The sequence below is a fragment of the Brassica napus genome, chromosome C8 (genome assembly GCF_020379485.1).
Source record: "Brassica napus cultivar Da-Ae chromosome C8, Da-Ae, whole genome shotgun sequence".
Classification (NCBI taxonomy): Eukaryota; Viridiplantae; Streptophyta; class Magnoliopsida; order Brassicales; family Brassicaceae; genus Brassica; species Brassica napus.
The window spans coordinates 39,534,859-39,555,879 of record NC_063451.1 but is presented as its reverse complement, the minus strand read 5'-3'; the positions used below and the strand labels follow the sequence as shown (position 1 = coordinate 39,555,879).

The 21,021-nt window shown below is 33.1% G+C and overlaps 3 protein-coding genes, 1 long non-coding RNA gene and 2 other non-coding genes across 7 annotated transcripts; 2 read left to right on the top strand and 4 right to left on the bottom strand.

Annotated features, from left to right (window-relative positions):
* Positions 1-1,293: 1,293 nt before the first annotated feature.
* Positions 1,294-4,591, bottom strand: LOC111211233. Its single transcript, XR_002662357.2, has 2 exons — positions 2,029-4,591; positions 1,294-1,622 (listed from the first exon to the last, which is right to left on the bottom strand). It is a non-coding gene; the product is annotated as an uncharacterized LOC111211233 (long non-coding RNA).
* LOC125592211 lies at positions 2,006-2,096 on the bottom strand. The gene has a single exon (XR_007328054.1). It is a non-coding gene; the product is annotated as a small nucleolar RNA Z102/R77 (small nucleolar RNA).
* Positions 4,592-11,345: 6,754 nt separating the features above from the next.
* Positions 11,346-13,426, top strand: LOC106364967 (LOB domain-containing protein 29). Its single transcript, XM_013804438.3, has 2 exons — positions 11,346-12,609; positions 12,734-13,426. The coding sequence occupies exons 1-2, from the start codon at positions 12,313-12,315 to the stop codon at positions 13,100-13,102; spliced, it is 666 nt and encodes a 221-aa protein (XP_013659892.1). The 5' UTR covers positions 11,346-12,312; the 3' UTR covers positions 13,103-13,426.
* Positions 13,427-15,373: 1,947 nt separating this feature from the next.
* On the bottom strand, positions 15,374-17,266 carry LOC106368161 (deoxyhypusine hydroxylase-like). 2 transcript variants are annotated; one of them, XM_013808059.3, is made up of 7 exons: positions 17,023-17,266; positions 16,715-16,848; positions 16,393-16,628; positions 16,181-16,322; positions 15,904-16,030; positions 15,710-15,828; positions 15,374-15,622 (listed from the first exon to the last, which is right to left on the bottom strand). In XM_013808059.3, the coding sequence occupies exons 1-7, from the start codon at positions 17,192-17,194 to the stop codon at positions 15,590-15,592; spliced, it is 963 nt and encodes a 320-aa protein (XP_013663513.1). In that variant the 5' UTR covers positions 17,195-17,266; the 3' UTR covers positions 15,374-15,589. The 2 variants fall into 2 exon arrangements, with proteins under 2 accessions (XP_013663513.1, XP_013663514.1); XM_013808060.3 differs by having other exon boundaries at positions 16,181-16,319.
* Positions 17,267-17,433: 167 nt separating this feature from the next.
* Positions 17,434-19,090, top strand: LOC106368162 (bet1-like SNARE 1-1). The gene is made up of 5 exons (XM_013808061.3): positions 17,434-17,659; positions 18,234-18,381; positions 18,583-18,639; positions 18,716-18,775; positions 18,839-19,090. Exons 1-5 carry the CDS (start codon positions 17,646-17,648, stop codon positions 18,926-18,928), a joined length of 369 nt encoding a protein of 122 aa, XP_013663515.1. The 5' UTR covers positions 17,434-17,645; the 3' UTR covers positions 18,929-19,090.
* A 139-nt stretch (positions 19,091-19,229) lies between these two features.
* TRNAG-GCC lies at positions 19,230-19,300 on the bottom strand. The gene has a single exon. It is a non-coding gene; the product is annotated as a tRNA-Gly (tRNA).
* Between the last annotated feature and the right edge of the window lie 1,721 nt (positions 19,301-21,021).

Here is a 21,021-nt window from a genome sequence, read left to right as displayed (position 1 = left end):
TTCTTTCTTTCAAAAAAAAAAAAAGATGGTGGAATGTGACGGTTGAACCTGAAGTTTTTAGATTTTAGTTTTGTTTTCATTGAATAATGTTTCTCATGAAAACTTAGTTTTTGTTTTATGATTTCATTTATCTGGTTTTCTTTCTATCACTAACTATGTTTATCTTTCGCTTGATTTTGAATGATCACGTTTGATGTTTTTTTCTTATTTTAAATCGATTTTACTTATGTTTTGGCTATTAAAATATGTACAAAACATGTATTTTAAATCCGAAGAACCGATTTCATTTATGTTTTAGTTACAAAATAGATACAAATCAGGTATTTTTAAACCGAAGAACCGATTGGGACCAGAACCCGAAAGTACAATGGGTTATACCGGTTCTTTGAAGATTTACTAACCCCGATCCGGATCCGATAGAACCCGAACCGGCCCCGAACCGAACTTTTGTATAATCCGAATGAGGTTGATTTTGATAAACCCGAAAAACCAAAACCCGAATGGATAAAACCGAAACCCGATTGGGACCCCGAATGCTCATGCCTAATTCATATTATTGAACTTATATATGTTTAAGATAATTTATATTACATGTTGTGTTTAAAAAAAATATCATTTAATAAATATCATTTTAGTATTTTTCGGGATTTTTAAGTAAACAATATTTTGTTTAAATAATATAGCCCTATTATTTTATTAAATTTTATGGATAATGGATATTTTTTGGATGTTATGATATAATTTTTTAAAATTAAAATTTCAAAATATTGTATTACTTTAATTTTTACAACATAGATCAGTTTATTTTTCTCGCGGTGCATTTCAAAAAAAAATATTATTTATTTTTTTTGATTTTATTTTTTGTAAAATTTAAAATATTATTTTCAAAATTATATATTTTGTCAACGAAAATTACACAACTATTTTTGAGTTTGGAAGATTATATGAATTTTGAATTTGTTTTTGTTACTATATTATTATTATATAAAATAAATATTTGAACTTTTGGTAATAGTTTCTAAATTTTCCTCATCAGAATTTTTGTTATAATAAAATAAAAAAATAAATTTATAATTAAAATTTAATTTGTCATTAGAATTTAAAATGAATTATTAAAAAAAAAATTAGTTTTATGATAACATATTTCTTCAATATACCCTCTCTCTTTGCAAGCTTTATGCATCCGAGTTTAGTCCTGTACCCCATTAACGAAACCTTCATGGTTATTGTTTTTTTTCCATCAAACTTGTTCTCAGATAAGAGTATGTGCGAAGAATGAAGAGAATGAGGGAGTTTCCGACAGTGATAGGCTTGGTTTCGAGGATGCTGTTTGAATGAAACTCAAACAGTGAAGCTTACAAATATGTGACCAAATCTAATTACAAGGATGATTTACTTCCCAACTTTACAACGATTTAATATTAAACTCATCTCATGTTGTTCTCTGTCTCTGTCTTTCTCTGTTTCGATTGACAAATTAAGATTCGCTCGGACAAGAAGGGCAGCAAAACACAGCTCGCATCCTCTAAATGGAGGATAGTGTTGTACTTCTACGAAAAAAGGGTCCATAACCTCTATTCAAGCAGTTTATTTACCTGCAGACGATTTGACTGACCCTGCTCCTGCCACCACATTTGCACATTTAGATGTGACTACTGTAACTTGGCTACGCATTGATTTTGAAGCTAAGTTTCAAGTTTAGCTCGAACGGAATGGCTTCAGCCATGAACAATTTCATATGTTAGATGTTGCTTGTATCCATGTAAACATTAAAGTATGAATGAAAAAATATGCAGTGTTACAAAAAAAAAATGAAACGTTAATCCGAAACTAATGGTTCGATATTTAGCAAAAAAAAAAAAAAAAACTAATAGTTCGATTAATAATCAAAGCTTCAGGCTTCCTGATCAATAGTTTATATTTAGTTCAAAGATCGATAGAAGTGAACAGAAAATTATCTCAGCAGAAAAAAATATATTCAAAACAGACTAGTGGAGAGAAAAGAATGAGATCAGATAGAGCTAATACGTTAGATGCCATCATCTCGGCTAATCAAACCAATAGGGAACCAGAAAAGTTCAATCATCATATCTCTCTCTTTCTCCTCTTTTTGAATTCTCCATCAAAAACACAACACATTAAAATCGAAACTTTTATTTTTCCAGAAACACATAAAACGTAAGAACACAATGGAGACTGAAACAGAGTCGTCGAGACTGATAGGACCTCATGTGGAGCAATATAAATAAGTAAAAGTTAGGGTTTTTATTAGGGTTAACCAAATTTTAATGGCCTGAAACATGGGCCCAAATAAGTCTATAACCATGGAGTTTCGTTATGGGCCTACAACTAGCCCAGTTTCCTCGATATATTCTCTCTCCTTGCAAATTTTATGCATCTGAGTTTGGTCTTGGTGCATTGCGTTAGATAGGCTACCATCCTAAAACCAATTGGTTAATAAGAAGAGTGACTCATCTATCTTATATATTAAAAATGATTTCTTCCAATACTCGATGTGGGACACTTTGTATCTAATACACCCCCTCGAGATGATGGCTCTTTGAGCGTCAATCTCTGAATGTCCGGACAAGGATCGATGGGCCAACTTTAGGCCAGATCGATGTGGATCGGGTTGGATTAGTGGATCAGACTCTGATACAATGTTAAGCTAGATGTGCTTCCAACCTAAAACCAATTGGTTAATAAAAAGAGTGACTCATCTATCTTATATATTAAGAATGATCTCTTCCAATACTCGATGTGGAAGATTTTGTGTCTAATACATTGTTCTTTTGATTCTTGTTTTATTTTTGGTTGCTTGCAGAAATTTGGTATGAGTTCCTTCGAGAGAGAAAAAGTCCATTTTATTTAAGTTTTTGGGGGAAAATGAAGCTATTGTTACTGGATTTGGTCTTCTGAATGAGCCCACCATTTACAAATTACAAGATGAGATTATACGAAGACTAAAGTACATAAATCTCTTGCAAGATTAAAGAATGAAATCAAATTGGTAAGTCAGTTTCTAACATAATTTTCTTGTTGATGCATCAAAATTTTGATCAAGAAAACATTTCTAAGCAATTACGTTTACATATGTTACATTTTTTTTAAGATTGAAGAATCGTATATCCTCTAGCTAGGAACACCCTTGAGGTCAGGTCAATGGAAATTAAGCTGCTTCTTTGAGATTAATTGTTTTCAGTCAACACTTATGGGCTGTGGATTATTATAGAACTTCATTAGATTACCTTGTGGTTTTCAAACTTAATAATCTCGCAACACATACTCTTCTAGATTATGAATTATTGGAACATCATGAGATTTTTCAAACCTAATCTCACACCACATACACATCCAATCATAATTAATTAATTTGTAAAGGAGAAGACTGAATATATAAAAAAGAGAAAATTCTAACTTTGGCTTGGATACTGGTTCTTCTTTTGAAGAAATATAAACATATGAATCATGTTCATTTGTGTTAACTAACTGTTATGCATTATGTCCCATATCAGTCTATATTTAATAAGAAAATTTCCAACTTGTGTGTGCATCACATTACATAAAGTCGTTTTCTTCTGCCAGACATTATTAAGTGTGTATTTGTAATATATACATATATATTATAAAGTTATTTTCTTTTTAGCCACATTTCTCCTAATTGTCGGGCTTAATAAATAGTTGCATATATTTATTTATGTTATCTCTTTTTCCCCCACTCAACAAATCCAAAAGTATAGTTCATTGGTTCACAACATTTAGTTTTGCCACCGTATTATAATTTATAACTTTGTGAATTATAACCGATCCAAAAACCAAATGTAGTTAGGAAACAAATCAGATTTGCAGTTCCAATTGTTATTAGAGATGGAAAACTGAATCACATAAAAAAGGAAGGTTGAAAGAAACTGAATTGTTATTAGAGATTGAAAACTGAATCTGCAATCCCAATTGTTATTGGAGATTCAAAACTGAATCACCCTAGCTTTGTTGTTTATCTCCACTCAAGGTCAATTTAATGATAAAAAAGGAAAGAAACTTCGTTTTGTCTATTTGTATGCAACTATGCATACTAAAAAGTAAATTAAAAGGTAAAATCAATGATTTGAAAAAAGTGGTTTAAATGATTTGAAAAAAGTGGTTTAAATCTACTTATGATAGCTAATGCATGATGGAAGTAGGCTTATAACTCGCAACGCATGTGGAGTTGGGGGGTGGGGAGGAGTAAAATTTGAAGGCTTGCAACTATACATAGACAAACAGACCCATAGGAAAGCAATCTCTCAAGTATCATGATGGACTGTTACGTACTCGTAATGAGGACATTGATATGTCATACAAATTACAGTATGCAAATATTCAGTATGTTTATGTAGTTGGGTGTTGAAATTGAACCATATATGTTCTAAATTTTTATTTGTATCAAACTTTTTTCGTTTAACTGTGCCCTCTAAGTATTTAGGATTTGTTCAAGTCTGGTTCAGTTACGGTCGGAAATTTGTTATGCGTCTTATATATAATTTGGAAGGTATATATCGATCTTCGATCGGGCTTATTATTTTTACACAAAAATACAAATATGATCATCACTAGTTTTTTTTTTTTTTTTTTGGTAACAATCATCACTAGTTTTGCTTGTCACTAGGCTATTTTTTTGTAGTAAAAGATTCCCTTATATTGTGGTTTGGACTTTGAATTATTGCTTTTCCGTCAAAGTATATATATATATACCCCTCTTAACTTAGTTTTTCAGAACAACCATTTCAAATGTGATAAATCATGTATTGAAACCTATAGTAATCTTTCGAAAAATGGAAAATAAAGTATTTTCTCATCTAAGATGTCTACAAAAGCCAGGAAATACCACAAGAAATTTAGTAAGTAGTGAAATTTTGAAGATTATAATGTTTACCCATACATTTTTTGTACCCACTCAAACAAATCATTGGTCTTAGTTTAAACTAGGCTTATTGCTATTGGTAAATATATATCTTTTATTTTCGAAGAAAGGACACTAACGTAAATAATCTAATATGTATAATATCGCTAAGTTAATCGTTTCTTGTTTGTTGGAGTGTGGAAAAGAAATATATTAACTTTTGGTAGTTTTTTTTTTTTTTGATAAAATGTGAATATTATACCAAAAATTGGAACAAGAGTTGATTTACAAGGGCTTTAACAGCTAGAAGTTACATATGGCTCAAAAAAAATAAAAAAACCAAGATGGAACTATGAAGCTTATGAATCGGGTGATCTAGTTGAACCTAAACCATTGAGACAACAATCCTTGGCAACGCTTATGGGGTAAGCGAGCCAGGAGGATGTCTTTGATGGCCCTGTCGACCTTACTAAACAGGGTAGAGGTCGAATCATGGGGGCCTTGGTGTAGTCTGTTGTTCCTTTCTCTCCACAGGTGGAAGACAACCAGCTGAGCAGTGAGTTTCTTTAGCGTTGTTGAGAGGCCTGGAGTAACCGTGAGCTTCCAGTTGATAAGAGAAGGCCATGTGTCAAAACAGAGGGTCTGTTGTCCAAGGCGAGCCAGAACGATGTCCCAGAGCTGTGTAGCAACGCTACAGCGCATGAAGACGTGGTCCCTAGTTTCCTGTCCAAGTCCACACAAACAGCAGGTAGCATAATCACACACACCCCAGGTTACTAACCGTTCTCTTACCGGAAGTCGATTTAGATTTGCCACCCAAAAGTGAAAAGCGTGTTTGGGCACTGCATATTTGAACCAAACGGCCTTCTCCCAATAAACCTGAGGCGCTGAGAGTCTGATAGATTCTCATGTTTTGGTGATAGAGAAGACATGGGCTCTGTGACCAGATGGTCCCCAGCAATAAGAGTCTGCACTGTCTTCATTGGTAGGTGGATCAATCTCCAGCAAAGTTGCTCTCAAGGAAGCAAGGGATGGTGTTCTACAACGGGGCGATGGAGTGATCCAAACCCCGCGTCTAACACCTTCGCTTACAGTGGCTGTGATAGGAATTCCAAGCCGACAGGGACCAGCCTCACCAACAGAATCAATAAGAGGTCCAGAGGGTAACCAATCATCAAACCAGTAGCTAGCGTTTCTCCCATTCCCAATGTTGCAGCCAATCAAATGACGAGCTAGAGGGCGGAGGGAGATCAGAGCTTTCCAAATCCAAGTTTTTTAGTTTATATAATTAACAAAATGCTAGTTTTATATGCGTGTGCAGGTACCTGCACGTATTATGATTGTACATATCAAATGAACGCACTCGCAGAAAAGATATAGAGATCATACTAAGTACCAAATATTTATATACAGCATCTATAACCTATCTTATAAAATTCGAACCATATAGAACAAAATCTAATACAAAGCAATAGGTGTGGATTTATGTGTGTATCTCGCTGGCATGTCGTAATTTAAATCTTGAAGTCTTAATAGTATATGACCACGTTAGGTCATATGTTGTCGGGTTGACTCTCGTCAGGTTCAGATGGGTCAGCATCATTTTCCAACATATTTATTTCTATACTCGAAACAAAAATATATACACATTTGTAGTCTAACATGAATCTTACCCACAGTTATATCATTATTATCATGTGCATATAAAGCTCAAAACGAACGATTCGCTCTTCAATTTGTATGATTTACACAACAAGGTTAAATAAAAAATAAAAATTAGAATTTATTTGTATCATTAGCTGTATCTTAATGTGAAATATGAACCTCAAAATATGCCATTTTATTTGTAAATTTGAACAATGACTATTCCATAACCAGTTGTATTGTTTACGAATATCATAAAGACAAGATCACGTTCAGAAAATGTAACTAATGTTAAACACTAATGTAACCTTCGAGTGGGTTTGATCGTTCAATAACTTTGAATAATAGTACTATAAATAATTGTTTTGTTTTTACTTTTTATATATTGAAGCTTAACTAAGACAGATAATGATTTTACGAACGAATAAGTAGTTGGTTGGAGTAGTGATGATGATTGTAAAGTGAAAATTAGATGGACGATGAGTTGTTAAAGAGAAGCGTATGACGTGGACAAATAGTCAAAGTAGGACCCGCAAAATATATTAACGATTCAACTTAAAAGAACAGTACACCCGTGCGCCGATAGGTTTGGTCTTTCTCGTCGACGCGTACCTTCTTTTTTTTTTCACTTTCTTGATGCAACACTATTTTATAAACCTTAAGGGTTTGTAGTGGTTACTATTATATGCTAGAGACTAAATAAACTTTTTCTAAAGACTGTATCAACAACTTATAAACATTACTGGTTACTTTTGGTTTTATTATAATTAACTGACAAAAGCAAAATTTAATTACAAAATTATTATATAATTTTTCTAACATCAAATACTTAGATTAAATTAAAAGTCTAATGAATTCAAAAGGTTACAACTGAAGATATATAATCGACAGTAACATGATAAGCAAAAATAACAAAAATACAATTAAAAAATGATGTTGTAAATGAAAGAAGAGATCCATAGAAAAAATTCACTCAAAAACTTAAAACCATTATTAAAAAGAACAAGAAAAAGTCAATGTCAATACCGACGCATCTAATCGAAAGAATTTGAGAAGAGTTATTATATAGCTAAAATTATAGAATGCATATTTCTTTTAAAATGCTACAATTTAAATATGATGGTCGTGTTCGTAGAAAGGAGAGATAATTTCTTCAAAAAATAAATATGATTGGTCTTCTAATATTTCTTATTGGCAAAGGTCTTCTAATATATCTGATAAATTCATACGTAACCTGAGACTGCAAGCTCTTTTTCGACCTCTTTAACTCTCTTACAGGATATTCACAGTTTCACACTTTCAGTTACCTGTTTCTTTTTCAACATTTCAATATTTCACCATTATGAAATCAAATCATTAAATTTCCTCAAATTTGGGCACTTTAACCATAATATATGACTATTGTACGTATGGAGCCCCTGGTTTCTTCCAAAGATTACAAATATGTTATATTTGTATAATTCACCGGCGTTTAGATATTCATTATATTACTGCTACTACTTTGTATGATCTATGCATAATGCATGCATCTAAATTCGGTGGTTATTAATAACTGCTCACAGTCAAAGTCACTGTTCAGTGAGTCTAATCGCTATTTGTGAATTAGATATACACCGACCGTTCAAGTAGTGTCTTGCAATTCTTCAAACTCCAAGGTATTCTTAAAACCTTAAAATTGCATTGGCAGACGCAAAATGTAATATTGTATAACCAAATTACTTTGGCTTCATAACAGATATTCTATTTTTCCCTTATTAATCTTCTATATTAATTATAGAACTAGACCCGGATCCGCGCGCCAGCGCAGATATGAATTTTCAGTTTTTAATTATTTATTTTATTAAATGATGTATTTGTAATATTCGTTCATATTATATTCATTAAGTAAATATTTTTTTTTGAATCTTAAACTATCTATTTTTTTTTACGAATGTGTGATATCTTATAAAAATTAAAAAAAAATGAGTATAGAGTTAATTAGATAATTTTAAAAACATAAATTTTTCTTTCGTGTGCGATATCATATAAATAATGATCCGCCCAGTTAACAAAAATCATGATTATTTTATGTGTAATTTTTTTATTTTGACCATTTCCTTAAAACTATATTAAATTTTACATATTTTAATTAGAATATTTTTAATATTTTTACCTTTTTATTTGAAATACATCTCAATATTTTTTTAACAATAAATAATTATTTTTAAATTTAATCAACTGAAAATAATATCCGTACAATTGTGTGAGTCAAATTCTAGTTTTATTGATGCATGTTATATATTAGTGCTGCATGTTTTATGTAACATTTTAATGATGCACGTTTTTAAAAATCTTCATTATTAAAATTATGCACGTAGGGATAACTCATGAGTTTTTTTGGTTGATTAAATGACATTATGTCCAAATTTATTTAAGGATATTTCATTAAGGTAACTGAAAAATACAAACAATAAATAGGAAGTTTAAATTCATTTAAGCATATTTCATTAATATAACTGAAAAGACAAGTGATAAATTAGGCAGTTTTATTCGTTTTAGGATATTTCATAAATACAACTGAAAAAGACAAGCAAAAAAAAGGAAGTTTAATTAATGAAGTAAGAACATTTTCAAATAGGTACTTCTCTTTTAATAATATACTAGATTTTGACCCGCGTTTTGAAAGCGCGGGTTTATTTTTGTTTTTTTTTCAATTGACAAATATTTAGTAAATGTCACATTTTCATATATTTGTGTTTTATTTTATAAAAGACTTAAAAATTTTATCTTTATTTATCATATTTCATTTTAAATGACTATTTATGTTAAAAAAATTAAACTTTATTTTTTTAATGAATTAAGTTGGTATAACTCTGATAAATTAATTTTATTATGGGGTTAATATTTTAATTAAAAAATTATATACTTTTAATAAAGATTTATACTTTTCAATAAAAAAATTCAATTATTTTTATGAATGCTTAAATTATATTAAGAAAAGAAAAAAATAATAATTAAGAATAGTTGAAAAAAAATTATTTGAACTTGGACTCAATGGTCCAAAGGAAAAAAAAAGGTGAGAATTGAATCTGATTTTTTAATAGGCCCAAATGGCCCAAGATAGATTTGATTTGGGCTGGATCCAAAAATAATGACCCAATATAGATTTGTTATTAATATTACTTAATTGCCCTTAATGAAACATACAATGTTAGTGAAGGAAACATGACCCTAAGGTAATTATGACAATGGGATCCTGCTTTAATAGTATAGATATGACTTGAATATATATAATTTTATTTTTTTTGGGTGCAAATGTTAAAAGATGACTTGAATATATGGATCCGCTTATGACACTGATTAATCTCCAAGGATTACTACTCGATCAAATTCAACTTGGTAAGATATATTCAATATAAGTTTCGTTGTTCAATTGGTAGTTTTCAAGGGATCACAACTAAAATCAGTAAAAACGACGTGTTTACCTAATTGTAACTAGTAATATCAGATTTTAGAATTCATAAAAATAAATACAAATTTAGACATAAATATAATTATAAAATGGAGAAAGCAAACAAAATGTTTTTCCTATTGTTTGACCAAAAGCGAGAAAGATGTTGCGCGAGAACATGAAACGTTGTCTGCTTAAACATATAGTGCTGACAAGTTATCCGTGTGTCTTAATTAAATTGGAAGATGACTTAATCAGGTTTTTGTTCTGTCTAATTGTTTCCTTAGTTGTACATATATAAAATTTAAACAAAGTTATACGTGCATAAGGATCGAAGAACGAAACAAAACAAAATGAAGTCCTTTCGTTACACCGAGAGGCCTCACTAGTCACGACCCGTATATATAATAATACAAGCAAACATATATAAACTAAATATATTTATTCTGTCATTAACGAAATTTACCCTACAATTAGTTTAATTTTATCATGTTTACACACAGTTGTGATTTCTCTTTGAGTGTTTTTTAATAACTTAATCGTAAATTATTTATTTTTATCATAATTTGAATTATTATTTTAAGGTTTAGATTTAAATTCTCGATATTGCTCGACAACCGTGACCCTCTTGTTCAAGTAATATCATATACCCCATATGTTGCGTCCATTGTCTCCATGGTTGGCACATTTTCTTTCCAATTTTAAATATTCAGAACAAAGTTCTTTTTTCGTAAAAATGTTAAGAAAGAATTAAGTCCTTGCTAATATAGAAAAATATTTTTCTGTAACACAAGTATATGTATATGAAGTTCAAAATTCTTAACGGATGACAACAAATCCAATCAGATTTTTTTTGTGAAACTAATCCAATCAGATTTATGAGAGCCTGGTTTGTAAGATATCCTGGCTCACATTATGCAACCATATTAATTATTAATAAATACGAGTGTTTAACGCATGTGGATAAACACGATCTAGCATAGGTTTTTAAGTTAATGGATCCCTAGAAAATTTAAAGGATCATAGCTAGATTGATAAACCTGAGGAATAGCCTATATATTATTGTAAGTGGATACTGTGGATTGGCACAGCCGAACAGGTCCACAATTTGAGTACGTATCTGTATATACACATACAATACTATATTATTCACTAATGGATATTCTTTATTGCCTATTGGCATTAGAAAAAAATATTTTTCCAACATTACAGTAGCCTCTTGGATAATTGAAGTATGAGCTGATATTGGGAGCTCTAACCACTATACTACCAAGAGCATGGAAAAAAATTTAAATGCAATTATAACGTAGACACTAGTTAACTTAAACAATAAAAATGTTCGTTTTTGTATTTGATCATGCTTAAAGTTTGTGAAATAAACAAAACTGAATGTAAGTATGTATTAATTTAATATATTGTTTGTTATTTTTAATTTGTGTTAAGCGCAAATTTTGAAACCACTCTTTTTACTGTATTTATGAAACATTTTAACTTTTTAAGATACCAGCGAGTGAGTATGATGATTTATTTGTACCTATATAATTTAATATATATAGGGATCGGAAATAATCATACTAGCTTATTGGTTTAACTATAAAAATAATGTCTTGACAGAATATTGCAATTTGCAAACCTATCTATCAAAAACCATCATATATATACAATCCTTTTCCAGAACTGACTGTGATAAATTTTCCTTATCATAATTTCTAATAACCTTGATCATTTTCCTTGCTAACTAACCATTTTTGCAGTGCTAAGGTTTACTTAATCAGAGGAGGCGATCTTCACCAGCAACAGATTGACTAATATTTGCTTCAACGTAAATATATCTTCTCATATGTTGGAAGGGTTGTTGGTTAGAAGGTCTAATTGTGTAATTCATCTGTTTTCTATTTTTGCTTTAGGTTTAATCAAATTGGTTTAGTAGAGATGTGCACGTCCATTCTACTATGCAATATCTTTTTGGTACATATAATTTTTGATATATAAATCAAGCCTGCTTTTCTCTTAATTTTAAAACAATGAATCTCTCATTTTTAATGCATACAAAAATCCAAAAGGATTGTCAATTTATTTAACAAGAAAAAGAAAATTGTACTAATGCAAAAGGAATGATTATAAATATGAGAAAGTGTAGGCCATTAAGCAGACAAAATGTAATTAACAAATGGATTATTATATGTAACCCACCTTCTTCTTCACCTTTGGCATTGTTTATAAAACTTCTCTCCTTAAAGCTATATACTCAAGCCTCAAGGTGAAAACAAAAACCTAATTCAATAGCAACAAACACACAATTAATCCCAAGGTTAATTTCAACCATTTTATCAATAATTCTCAACAACACCATCATATCATGAGTAGCTCAAGCTCTAGTTCTGTCTCTGGCTCTCCTTGTGGAGCTTGTAAGTTCCTCAGGAGGAAATGTGCAAAGGGATGTGTGTTTGCTCCATACTTTTGTCATGAACAAGGAGCTTCCCACTTTGCGGCCATTCACAAGGTTTTTGGAGCTAGCAATGCTTCCAAATTGCTCTCTCAGCTTCCCACTAGCGACCGCTGCGAAGCAGCTATTACAATCTCTTACGAAGCTCAAGCTAGGCTTCAAGATCCCATCTATGGCTGTGTCTCTCATATCTTTGCTCTCCAGCAGCAGGTACTTCCTTTCGAAACCCTAATCTTGATATTCCCTATCTACATAAACATATATAACCAAAATATAAAACTATTTAGCCAGCAAATTTTGTTTGTAATTGTTTATTTTTGTTGGGTATATATAGGTTGTGAATCTACAAGCACAGCTTGAGATTCTAAAGCAACAAGTCGCACAAAGCATGACGTTTGCTGATTCACCATCATCAGAAAACCCTAATAGCTTTTATGGAGACACTACTAAGACTACTTCTTATCATCATGATCATCAAAATATTTATCATCATCATGATCAGAGCCATCTAGTCAACCAAATCGGAAGCTTAGGGACTGGTCAGCACGGAGATGCGACGGCGAATAGTTACCCCAGCCAAAACTCCTCGGGCTTTGGAGAATTCTCTATCTACCCTGAATTGGAACAGCACTTGAACGCTTTCAATCAAGATCATCTCAAAGAGCTTCAGTCAGCAAATTTTGGCTACATATCGTTCTCGTGATAGCTCTATCAAGACATGGGTTGATTATATACATACGTTATATATGTGTCAAGACTTTTTGATTTAGTGTGGATTGTTGATGTTGCCTAGCTCCGAGAACCGGCTTTGTAATCATAAATAAAGAATACTAGATGCCCTAGGAATATATAAAGATCATATATATATTCTTATCCTCAAGATGTTTTTAGAGTATATATATGTCGATCATTGTGCTAATTGTCTCGATATTATCCCAAACTTGTCAGGATCTGAACTTAAAAAGTCACAAATCTTTAGTTATCTAATAGACTCTGTTTGTCTTTATTCTTTAGATTTTGCTTGTACGTACAATCTAGTACACTGGATCAGTGGACCTTGATGCCTTCATCGGAGAAAGCTGTTTCTGGATCATTTTAGGTAAATAATCTGAGATTATTATTATTATTATTAATTTATTTTTTACATTTTCTCGGGCATAAAGTCTAATCACCCACGTGCTCTTAATTAGGTCAGCCAATTCCGGTTTTCGATTTCTTACAAATGAAATGTGTTATAATTCTTATTTCTTTTAAAACGATAAAATCACATGCTCCCTCTGTTTCAAAATACACTAGGATTTAAAATTGTGCACAACAGTGCCGTCCCAAACAAAATTAGGTGGCTTAAAAAAAATGTGGTCTTCATAGAAATTTTTTGTCTTTTTTTTTTTGGTCAAATAAGTTAAATTTCTTTTTAATGTCATTTTGATAGCTATAAAATTAGAAAATAGAAACTCGTAAAAAGGAATGAGGATCATGCAGTTTTGGTATTAATATCAATTCAAATAAATGAAAAAAGCTTGTATATAAAATTTAAGATGTGGCATGTGGTCTAAAGCACAAGCTTTAGCTTGCTTAAGGAAGGAACAGACCTGGTGCACAACTATTAAAACCTTATTTTTTATCTTAAAAATATCATTAAAATATAATATAAAAGTTATTCAACCAATCACAAAACATACCACAAAATATCATTGGATACAAAGTTTTTGATAAAACTAAAAAATACATTGGTATATGAAAACATCATCTATTTTGAAATATCAAAAATTTTCTAAAACATCATCTATTTAGAAACGGGGGAGTATATATCTTTAAACATTTTATATAGTTGGATACCCTCCAAATTGTCGGCAGATAATCTTGTTATATACATATACATTATACTCGGTATATGATTGATATCTTAAAGTTCATGAAAGATAAGATTGGTCTGTGATATTTAACAAAAAGTTCTTATCAGACTAGTTTGTATGTTTTGTTGTTGTTGTTGTTGTTTTGCAATACATACTTTCCTTGATGTTCTAAAAATGATATTATCTCATCATTATCATCAAGTTTGGAGACGTAGCACATCATCAACAGGTTTATTTATTTATTTTCATAACCATTATTGCGATTTTCATCATTTGATCATTTGATTGCCAATAAAACATAATTCATATAACACTTGTCATCTAATATACTTTTTTTTTTTGTTTTCAGAATGGGTTCTATGCAAATTTTTTGGCCCTAACGATAATTATTTGCTAAAGTTAAATGTTTGTTTGGTTGTCGGAAAAGTCTTTTTCAAAATTTTGGTTTGTCTATCCCATGTGTATTTTACTCAAAATGCATTCGTATAATTATATAGACAAATAGATCTCAATCATAATAAGGATGTAATAACAATTTATAAAAAAATGGACACTAGCTATGCATTTATTTTTCTGGGCCGATATTTAGTTCTATTTATTTTACCAAAAACAATATTTAGTTCTATTTAAACGATAAAACTCCACTGAATATATGAAACCACCCGTTTCTTTGTAGTTGTAGTAGTAATTAGCTATATGAGGTAGTAGCTAATACCTGGATGTGAATTTAGGGTTTATCAACATAATCACAATAACATATTATGCTATATCATAATATATTATGCTATGATCATAGATATGCTGGTAACAAAAACTGAATCTAAAGTAAAACACCGATTTATATTTGGTCTCAAATTTTTGTTTGTCAAATATTTCAGAATGTAATTTGGCAGTGATGTTTTAGCAGTTAGATGGGAAGTCGATGATAGAAAAATACAAAAAAAAATCAAGCAAAAAATTCATCTCATATATGCATACCTATATATTATATAGTCAGTAATCACGAAATACCGAATATATTCAAACTAATAGCTACTTAATATGGAAATATCTATTAGCAAACTGGCATTAAAAAGAAGAACAAATAGTCTAATAAGTCTATACGTCAAGTATTGTGGTTACGTCCCTGAAAAGTGTAATGACCATTAAGCCCATTAAAGCTGTCAAAATAAATGCAATTGGATTTCTACAGGCCCAACAACATTATTTTAGAGGTTACATTGAGAGCAAACTTTTTCCCCATGACAAGAGTCGCGCACACTGTAAAAAGTTGTTATAGTTTGTGTTCCTTCGTTGGTAAATGATAGAAGAATGGTTATGATCCTTAAGCATTCTTAGTGAACAAGTGGGTCTTGAGTGAAAAAGAACTGCAAAAACATGTTTTGATATGTGTCATCACAGATTCACCCAAGGGAAAACAATATGGGCAAAGAGTCTGAGATCAAAGTAATTACCTCGAATGATTTGCCGGAGTTTTCAAATTCAAGCATGCTCAATGCAACTTCACAGCTTTGTGAAACAATCGGCTCAGGGTCCCTTGAGAATTCTTGTAGCAATGCGATGCTCTGTTCATCTGATAGCAGCCAAGCAAGTCAAGGTCAAGGGAGTAAGTAACAGCCAAATTGTGATAGTTCAAAATGGAAAATACCTGCAATAGAACCAAGTGCTTCAGCAGCCTCATGTCTGACCATAGGATGCTCGTTCACATCTCTCAGTATTTTGCTTAGAGTAGCTAAAGCAGCTTTGTTTTGCAGTTGCCCCAAGACATAAGCAACCTAGACAAATTGTATCAACAACAAAAAAGTCAATTTCATTTTGGAGATCAATGAAGCAAAGAATGAAGATTTAATCTCTTAACAAACACACACACTTGTGCAAGTTCATGAACAAACTGAAAGTCATCAAACGAAGGAAACTTGACAAACCTCATGGCGTAAGAGGGCACTATTAGCACTCAAGGAATCAACTATGGCAGAAACAGCTTCCTCTCCACCGTGATTCCTCAGAGCGAAAAGAGCAGCATATCTCTCATACATGCCCTTTGTTTCATCCAGAAGAATCTGCCTGCTAATCAAATAACATGTCACAAACTGAAAAACCATCTAGAGGATTTAGAGTTGGTCAAGTTTAGAAGAACCTAAGCTGGTGTACAGAGGAGAAAGCAGCAGCAGGAGCCGCAGGGTCAACAGACATGAAAGGTGATCTCTCTGTCGTGTCTAACTCCTTCTCCGTATCAACATTACTCAACTCTTCAATCCTTTTGAGAGCTAACTCACACGTTTCCCGAACCTCCTGAGCTGGATCGAAAACCAAGCTTTTCTTTAATATCTCAGCATTACCAGCTAAACCAATGGCTCCAAGAGCTTCTGCTGCCTGTTGTTATATTAACAAACAATAAAAAAAACGTATACTTGTACAGAAAGAAATAGGATTTTGACTTAATCAAACTATATACTCAACTCATGGCGTACTATAGGATGCAAAGACATATCATTAAGAACAGACTCTAGAGCAGGAACTGCTTCAGCATCTTGCATCTGTCCCAACGCAAACGCAGCTTCATGCGCCAACAAGTTTGATGAGTCTCTGGCCGCTGCAGGAGGAGGGAAAATCAAAACACAATCCTTCCTCATGAACCAAAGCTTCAATCTTTACTTAAAAATCAATTCTTTACTTTGATTTCATACTACTCAAAGACTATCCTCAAACGTTCTACACAAAGTAACAAACTTTTTTTGGTTTCGAGAGGAGGAGAGATTGAACTAACCGAGGATTAGAGCGCTGCGAGGTCCAGGGCCTTTCAAGTTGCGAAGAGAGAAGAGAGCTCTGAATCGCTCCGAGATCGGCTGCGACTGGTCCACTAATCGCTCGCATAGAAACTTCTCCACGTCACTTACGACGCCGTTTACAGTCGGTGAAGCTGAGCAGTTAGGTTCCATCACTAAATCAGCTTCGACGGCGACGAATACAGGAGGAGAGAATCTGCGATTCGTGAAAAGTAGTACAAAATGCGGGGACCTATCTTGATAATAAATAAATTGATAATTGACCCCTACACTAATCTTATAATTTCAAAATGACCACATAGTTTTCTATTAATTGTGCATTACTGCATTTTGTTTCGTTCATGGGCTTTGGGTTCATAATCTATTGACCCTACATCAATTGGACTTGTCTGCTCCAGTATTAATCTTATCACTGTAAATTGACCCCATAGTTTCTATAGTCCCTCCCACCCCCCCCCCCCCCATACACGAAGCTATATCGGTTACTTAGCGTGGGGATAACACTCGTCGTCTCGTGTCGATTTGCTTAAGGGATAATTCGCGTTCGCGAAACCTAGATCCAGGAGAGGAACTTTTGAAGCCAAATCGAGAATTCAATTGATCGATGAATCCTAGAAGGTTAGATCCATTAGATTTGATGATCTAGCGAGTCTGATTGATCACATATGCTTTCATTTGTAGATTAGGGCTCTTCATCTTGCTGATCTGAAGAAGCACGAGTGTAGGAACTTTAACTCTATAGATCAGTTCCAGTTCGTCTTGTTTAGAATTCGCTTATAATGAATCTGAATCATCGTCCAGTGCGATTGAAGCTGTTACTGGTGATTCCTCCAACCAGGTTATATCTGGAGGAAACCTTGAAATAATTCGATTGATTGATGGAATCCTACTAGAAGGTTTAGATGCATTCGATTTGATGATCTATCGTGTCTGATGATTATGTATGCTTTCACTCAGCTCTCTAATTCGTATTATTATGTTTCATCTTGATGATCTGAAGACGTAGTGAATATACTCTGTAGATCAGTCCTAGTTCGTCTTCTAGTTTAGAATTTCGCTTCTAATATGCAAAATTTGAATCTGGAATTGGCTGAATCAAGCTGTTGCTTTTCGTTTTAGAGATTTGTTGCTTTTGAGTTATTTATTTGTTCATCTCGTGGAAGATGATTCTGAGTTTGTGTGTGTTTTGCAGGGAGCCTCGTGGTGGAAGAAGTTCGCTCTTTGATGGCATTGAAGAGGGAGGAATTAGAGCTGCTTCTTCTTACTCTCATGAAATCAATGAGCATGAGAACGAGCGTGCCTTGGAAGGTTTACAAGACAGGGTCATTCTCTTAAAACGAGTAAGCCTGTTTCTTGTGATTCACACTTGTGTGCTCTGTTAATTTCACATCAACCTTGATGAACCAAGCTTCCTAGACAAACGTACTAGTAGCATACTATTGTGTAATAGAGAGACAAGGGCCCATACTTGTAGAATACAAACCGACTTCAGACATTGGTTAGACTCTATATAATTCTGATAAGTCGATTTTCATGAACAGCTTTCTGGCGATATTAACGAAGAGGTGGATACTCATAACCGTATGCTTGACCGAATGGTATATATTCCCAACCTTTTCTGCTACTTTCGTCTCTGAGAGATGCCATTGTTGCAAGCTTTGTAATATGTTTTAGGGTAATGATATGGATTCATCAAGGGGGATTCTCTCAGGAACCATGGACCGGTTCAAAACGGTACAGTCTCGTTTACACTAGCTTCACTATGTGTTAGAAGGGTCTCTAATCTTTTTCTTTCAGGTTTTTGAGACCAAATCAAGCCGAAGAATGCTGACCCTCGTGGCATCGTTCGTGGGTGTATTTCTAGTCATTTACTATCTTACCCGTTGAAATTGGCAAAACCAGAGTACTCTGAACAATCCATCCATCATATATCATATTTTCATGCTCTCTGTTGGCTCCTACAATCTCCGCCAGTGTAATGAATGATTTGCACCTAGTGTTATAGCGTGATCAAGTGCTTAAGATATAAATGGCAAAAATTAACATTAACTTATAAAAGTTTCATGGATGGACTTTATACACTGTTTGACTCCTTCAATATGTGTTAATAAGATCGGTATCAGAACAACAAGGCAATGAAAAAAGAACACTAGTGCGAATTTACTCCACATGGCAAAAAGATAATTTATGCACCAGCCGGGAATCGAACCCGGGTCTGTACCGTGGCAGGGTACTATTCTACCACTAGACCACTGGTGCTTGTTGAATTTACATTAAACAAACCTTGATATAACATATGCTCTAAATTTGCTATCTTAAATCTCTAAATTAGTATTATACCTTTGTTTTATATCACAGTATTACTGTACTTGCTATCTTAAATCTCTAAATTTTTACCAAAAGAAACTAAAAAAATTCTAACTTTTTGGTGTTTGAAAAATAGAAGTAACTAAATTCTGTATAATATTAAATTTTGCAATAAAATTTTTAGTTTTAAATATTGTATTTAGTTTGTTTTCTGAAATAAAAAAAAATATTTTTTTTCTTCAAATTATTTTTTTTCTAAAAATAATTTTTTCCATAGTTTATCTACCTTCTTTCCTAAATCTTAAAATAAAATTAGAATTTGTAAACTTTTTTCTTAGATTCTGGAGATTTTTTAAATTTCGTTTGAAATTTATTAGTATTTTTAATTAAAATAACAAAGTTTGTGTATTAAAAGGAACACACTTTTAAAATTTTGTGTATAAAGTGAGCAGAATAATTAGTTGGGGTCGGGAGAACCCTTTAAGGGATCCTTCTTCTTGTGCTTTGCTACATAAGCCCGAGAGAACCTCACTACATAGTATGAATATGTAAGGTGAGAGTGGGTCTCCTTGACGGATCCCCCGGCTCGGTATGACTCTTCCTTTAGGTGAACCGTTAATGAGGAAGGAGTACGTAACAGTGGATACACATTGTATGATCCATGAGATCCATTTGGGATGGAAGCCTAGTCTCTGAAAAACCAATCTTATAAACTCCCATTCAAGGCGGTCATAAGCTTTACTCATGTCGGTTTTAACCGCCATGGCACATCTCTTCTCCGCATCAGAGTTCTTGAGATAGTGTAAAACCTCGTGGGTGATCAGGACATTGTCCGATATCATTCGTCCCGGTACAAATGCAGACTGGTTCTCGGAGACTATGTTTGAGAGGAGTGGCTGGAGTCTCTTCGTAAGGATCTTGGATATAATCTTGTAGTAGACATTGCAAAGTGCAATAGGTCTATACTCCGTGACTTGCTGCGGGCTAGGCACTTTCGGTATGAGCCTAATATACGTCTCATTGATCCTCTCGGGGAGTCTGTTCGTGATGAAGAAATCCTGGATCTCTCTCACTATCTCAGGGCCGACGGTGTCCCAATTGGTATGGTAGAAGCTCGCTGAGAATCCGTCTGGTCCCGGTGCTTTGTCGGCATGAATAGAGAATAGGGCCTCTTTGATCTCCGCAGCTTTTGGGACTGTAATTAGCTGCTCGTTCATTTCTGCGCTCACCATTGGTGATAGAGCACGCATTACGGTTTCCTCTCTGTTGCCATCAATAGTCTTGAATAGCTCCTGAAAATACTCAACGATCACTCTCCCTATCTGATCTTCTTGATAGACCATGGTGCCCTCTGCATCTTCAATCACCGTGAATGCATTTGCTCGTTTCCGGTTCTTTGCTGTGGCGTGGAAGAAGCCGGTATTGCGGTCTCCGAGACTGAGCCACAGTAGTCGACTTCTTTGTCTCCAATATTCCTCCTCTGAGATATATGCATCGTTTAGTTCGTTGGAGACCCTCGAGATGAGCTCAGTGTCGTTTGTCGGGTCAGTCAAGGCTGCCTCCAGTTCAAAGCGTTTCTGCTCAATCTGCTCTCTGCTATTTTTATACTGCTGTTTGCTCCATTGAATCAGTGCAGTTCGTACCTCTTTGATTTTGTCATTGACAGATGAGTA

Coding starts and splice junctions, on each gene's coding strand:
- LOC106364967 (XM_013804438.3), top strand. CDS start 12,313: ATGAGTAGCTCAAGCTCTAGTTCTGTCTCTGGCTCTCCTTGTGGAGCT. Junction 12,610..12,733: donor TCTTTGCTCTCCAGCAGCAG/GTACTTCCTTTC, acceptor GGGTATATATAG/GTTGTGAATCTACAAGCACA.
- LOC106368161 (XM_013808059.3), bottom strand. CDS start 17,194: ATGGAACCTAACTGCTCAGCTTCACCGACTGTAAACGGCGTCGTAAGT. Junction 16,849..17,022: donor TCGCAGCGCTCTAATCCTCG/GTTAGTTCAATC, acceptor CTCCTCCTGCAG/CGGCCAGAGACTCATCAAAC. Junction 16,323..16,392: donor TCCTCTGTACACCAGCTTAG/GTTCTTCTAAAC, acceptor TTATTTGATTAG/CAGGCAGATTCTTCTGGATG.
- LOC106368162 (XM_013808061.3), top strand. Junction 18,640..18,715: donor ACCGTATGCTTGACCGAATG/GTATATATTCCC, acceptor AATATGTTTTAG/GGTAATGATATGGATTCATC. Junction 18,776..18,838: donor CCATGGACCGGTTCAAAACG/GTACAGTCTCGT, acceptor TTTTTCTTTCAG/GTTTTTGAGACCAAATCAAG.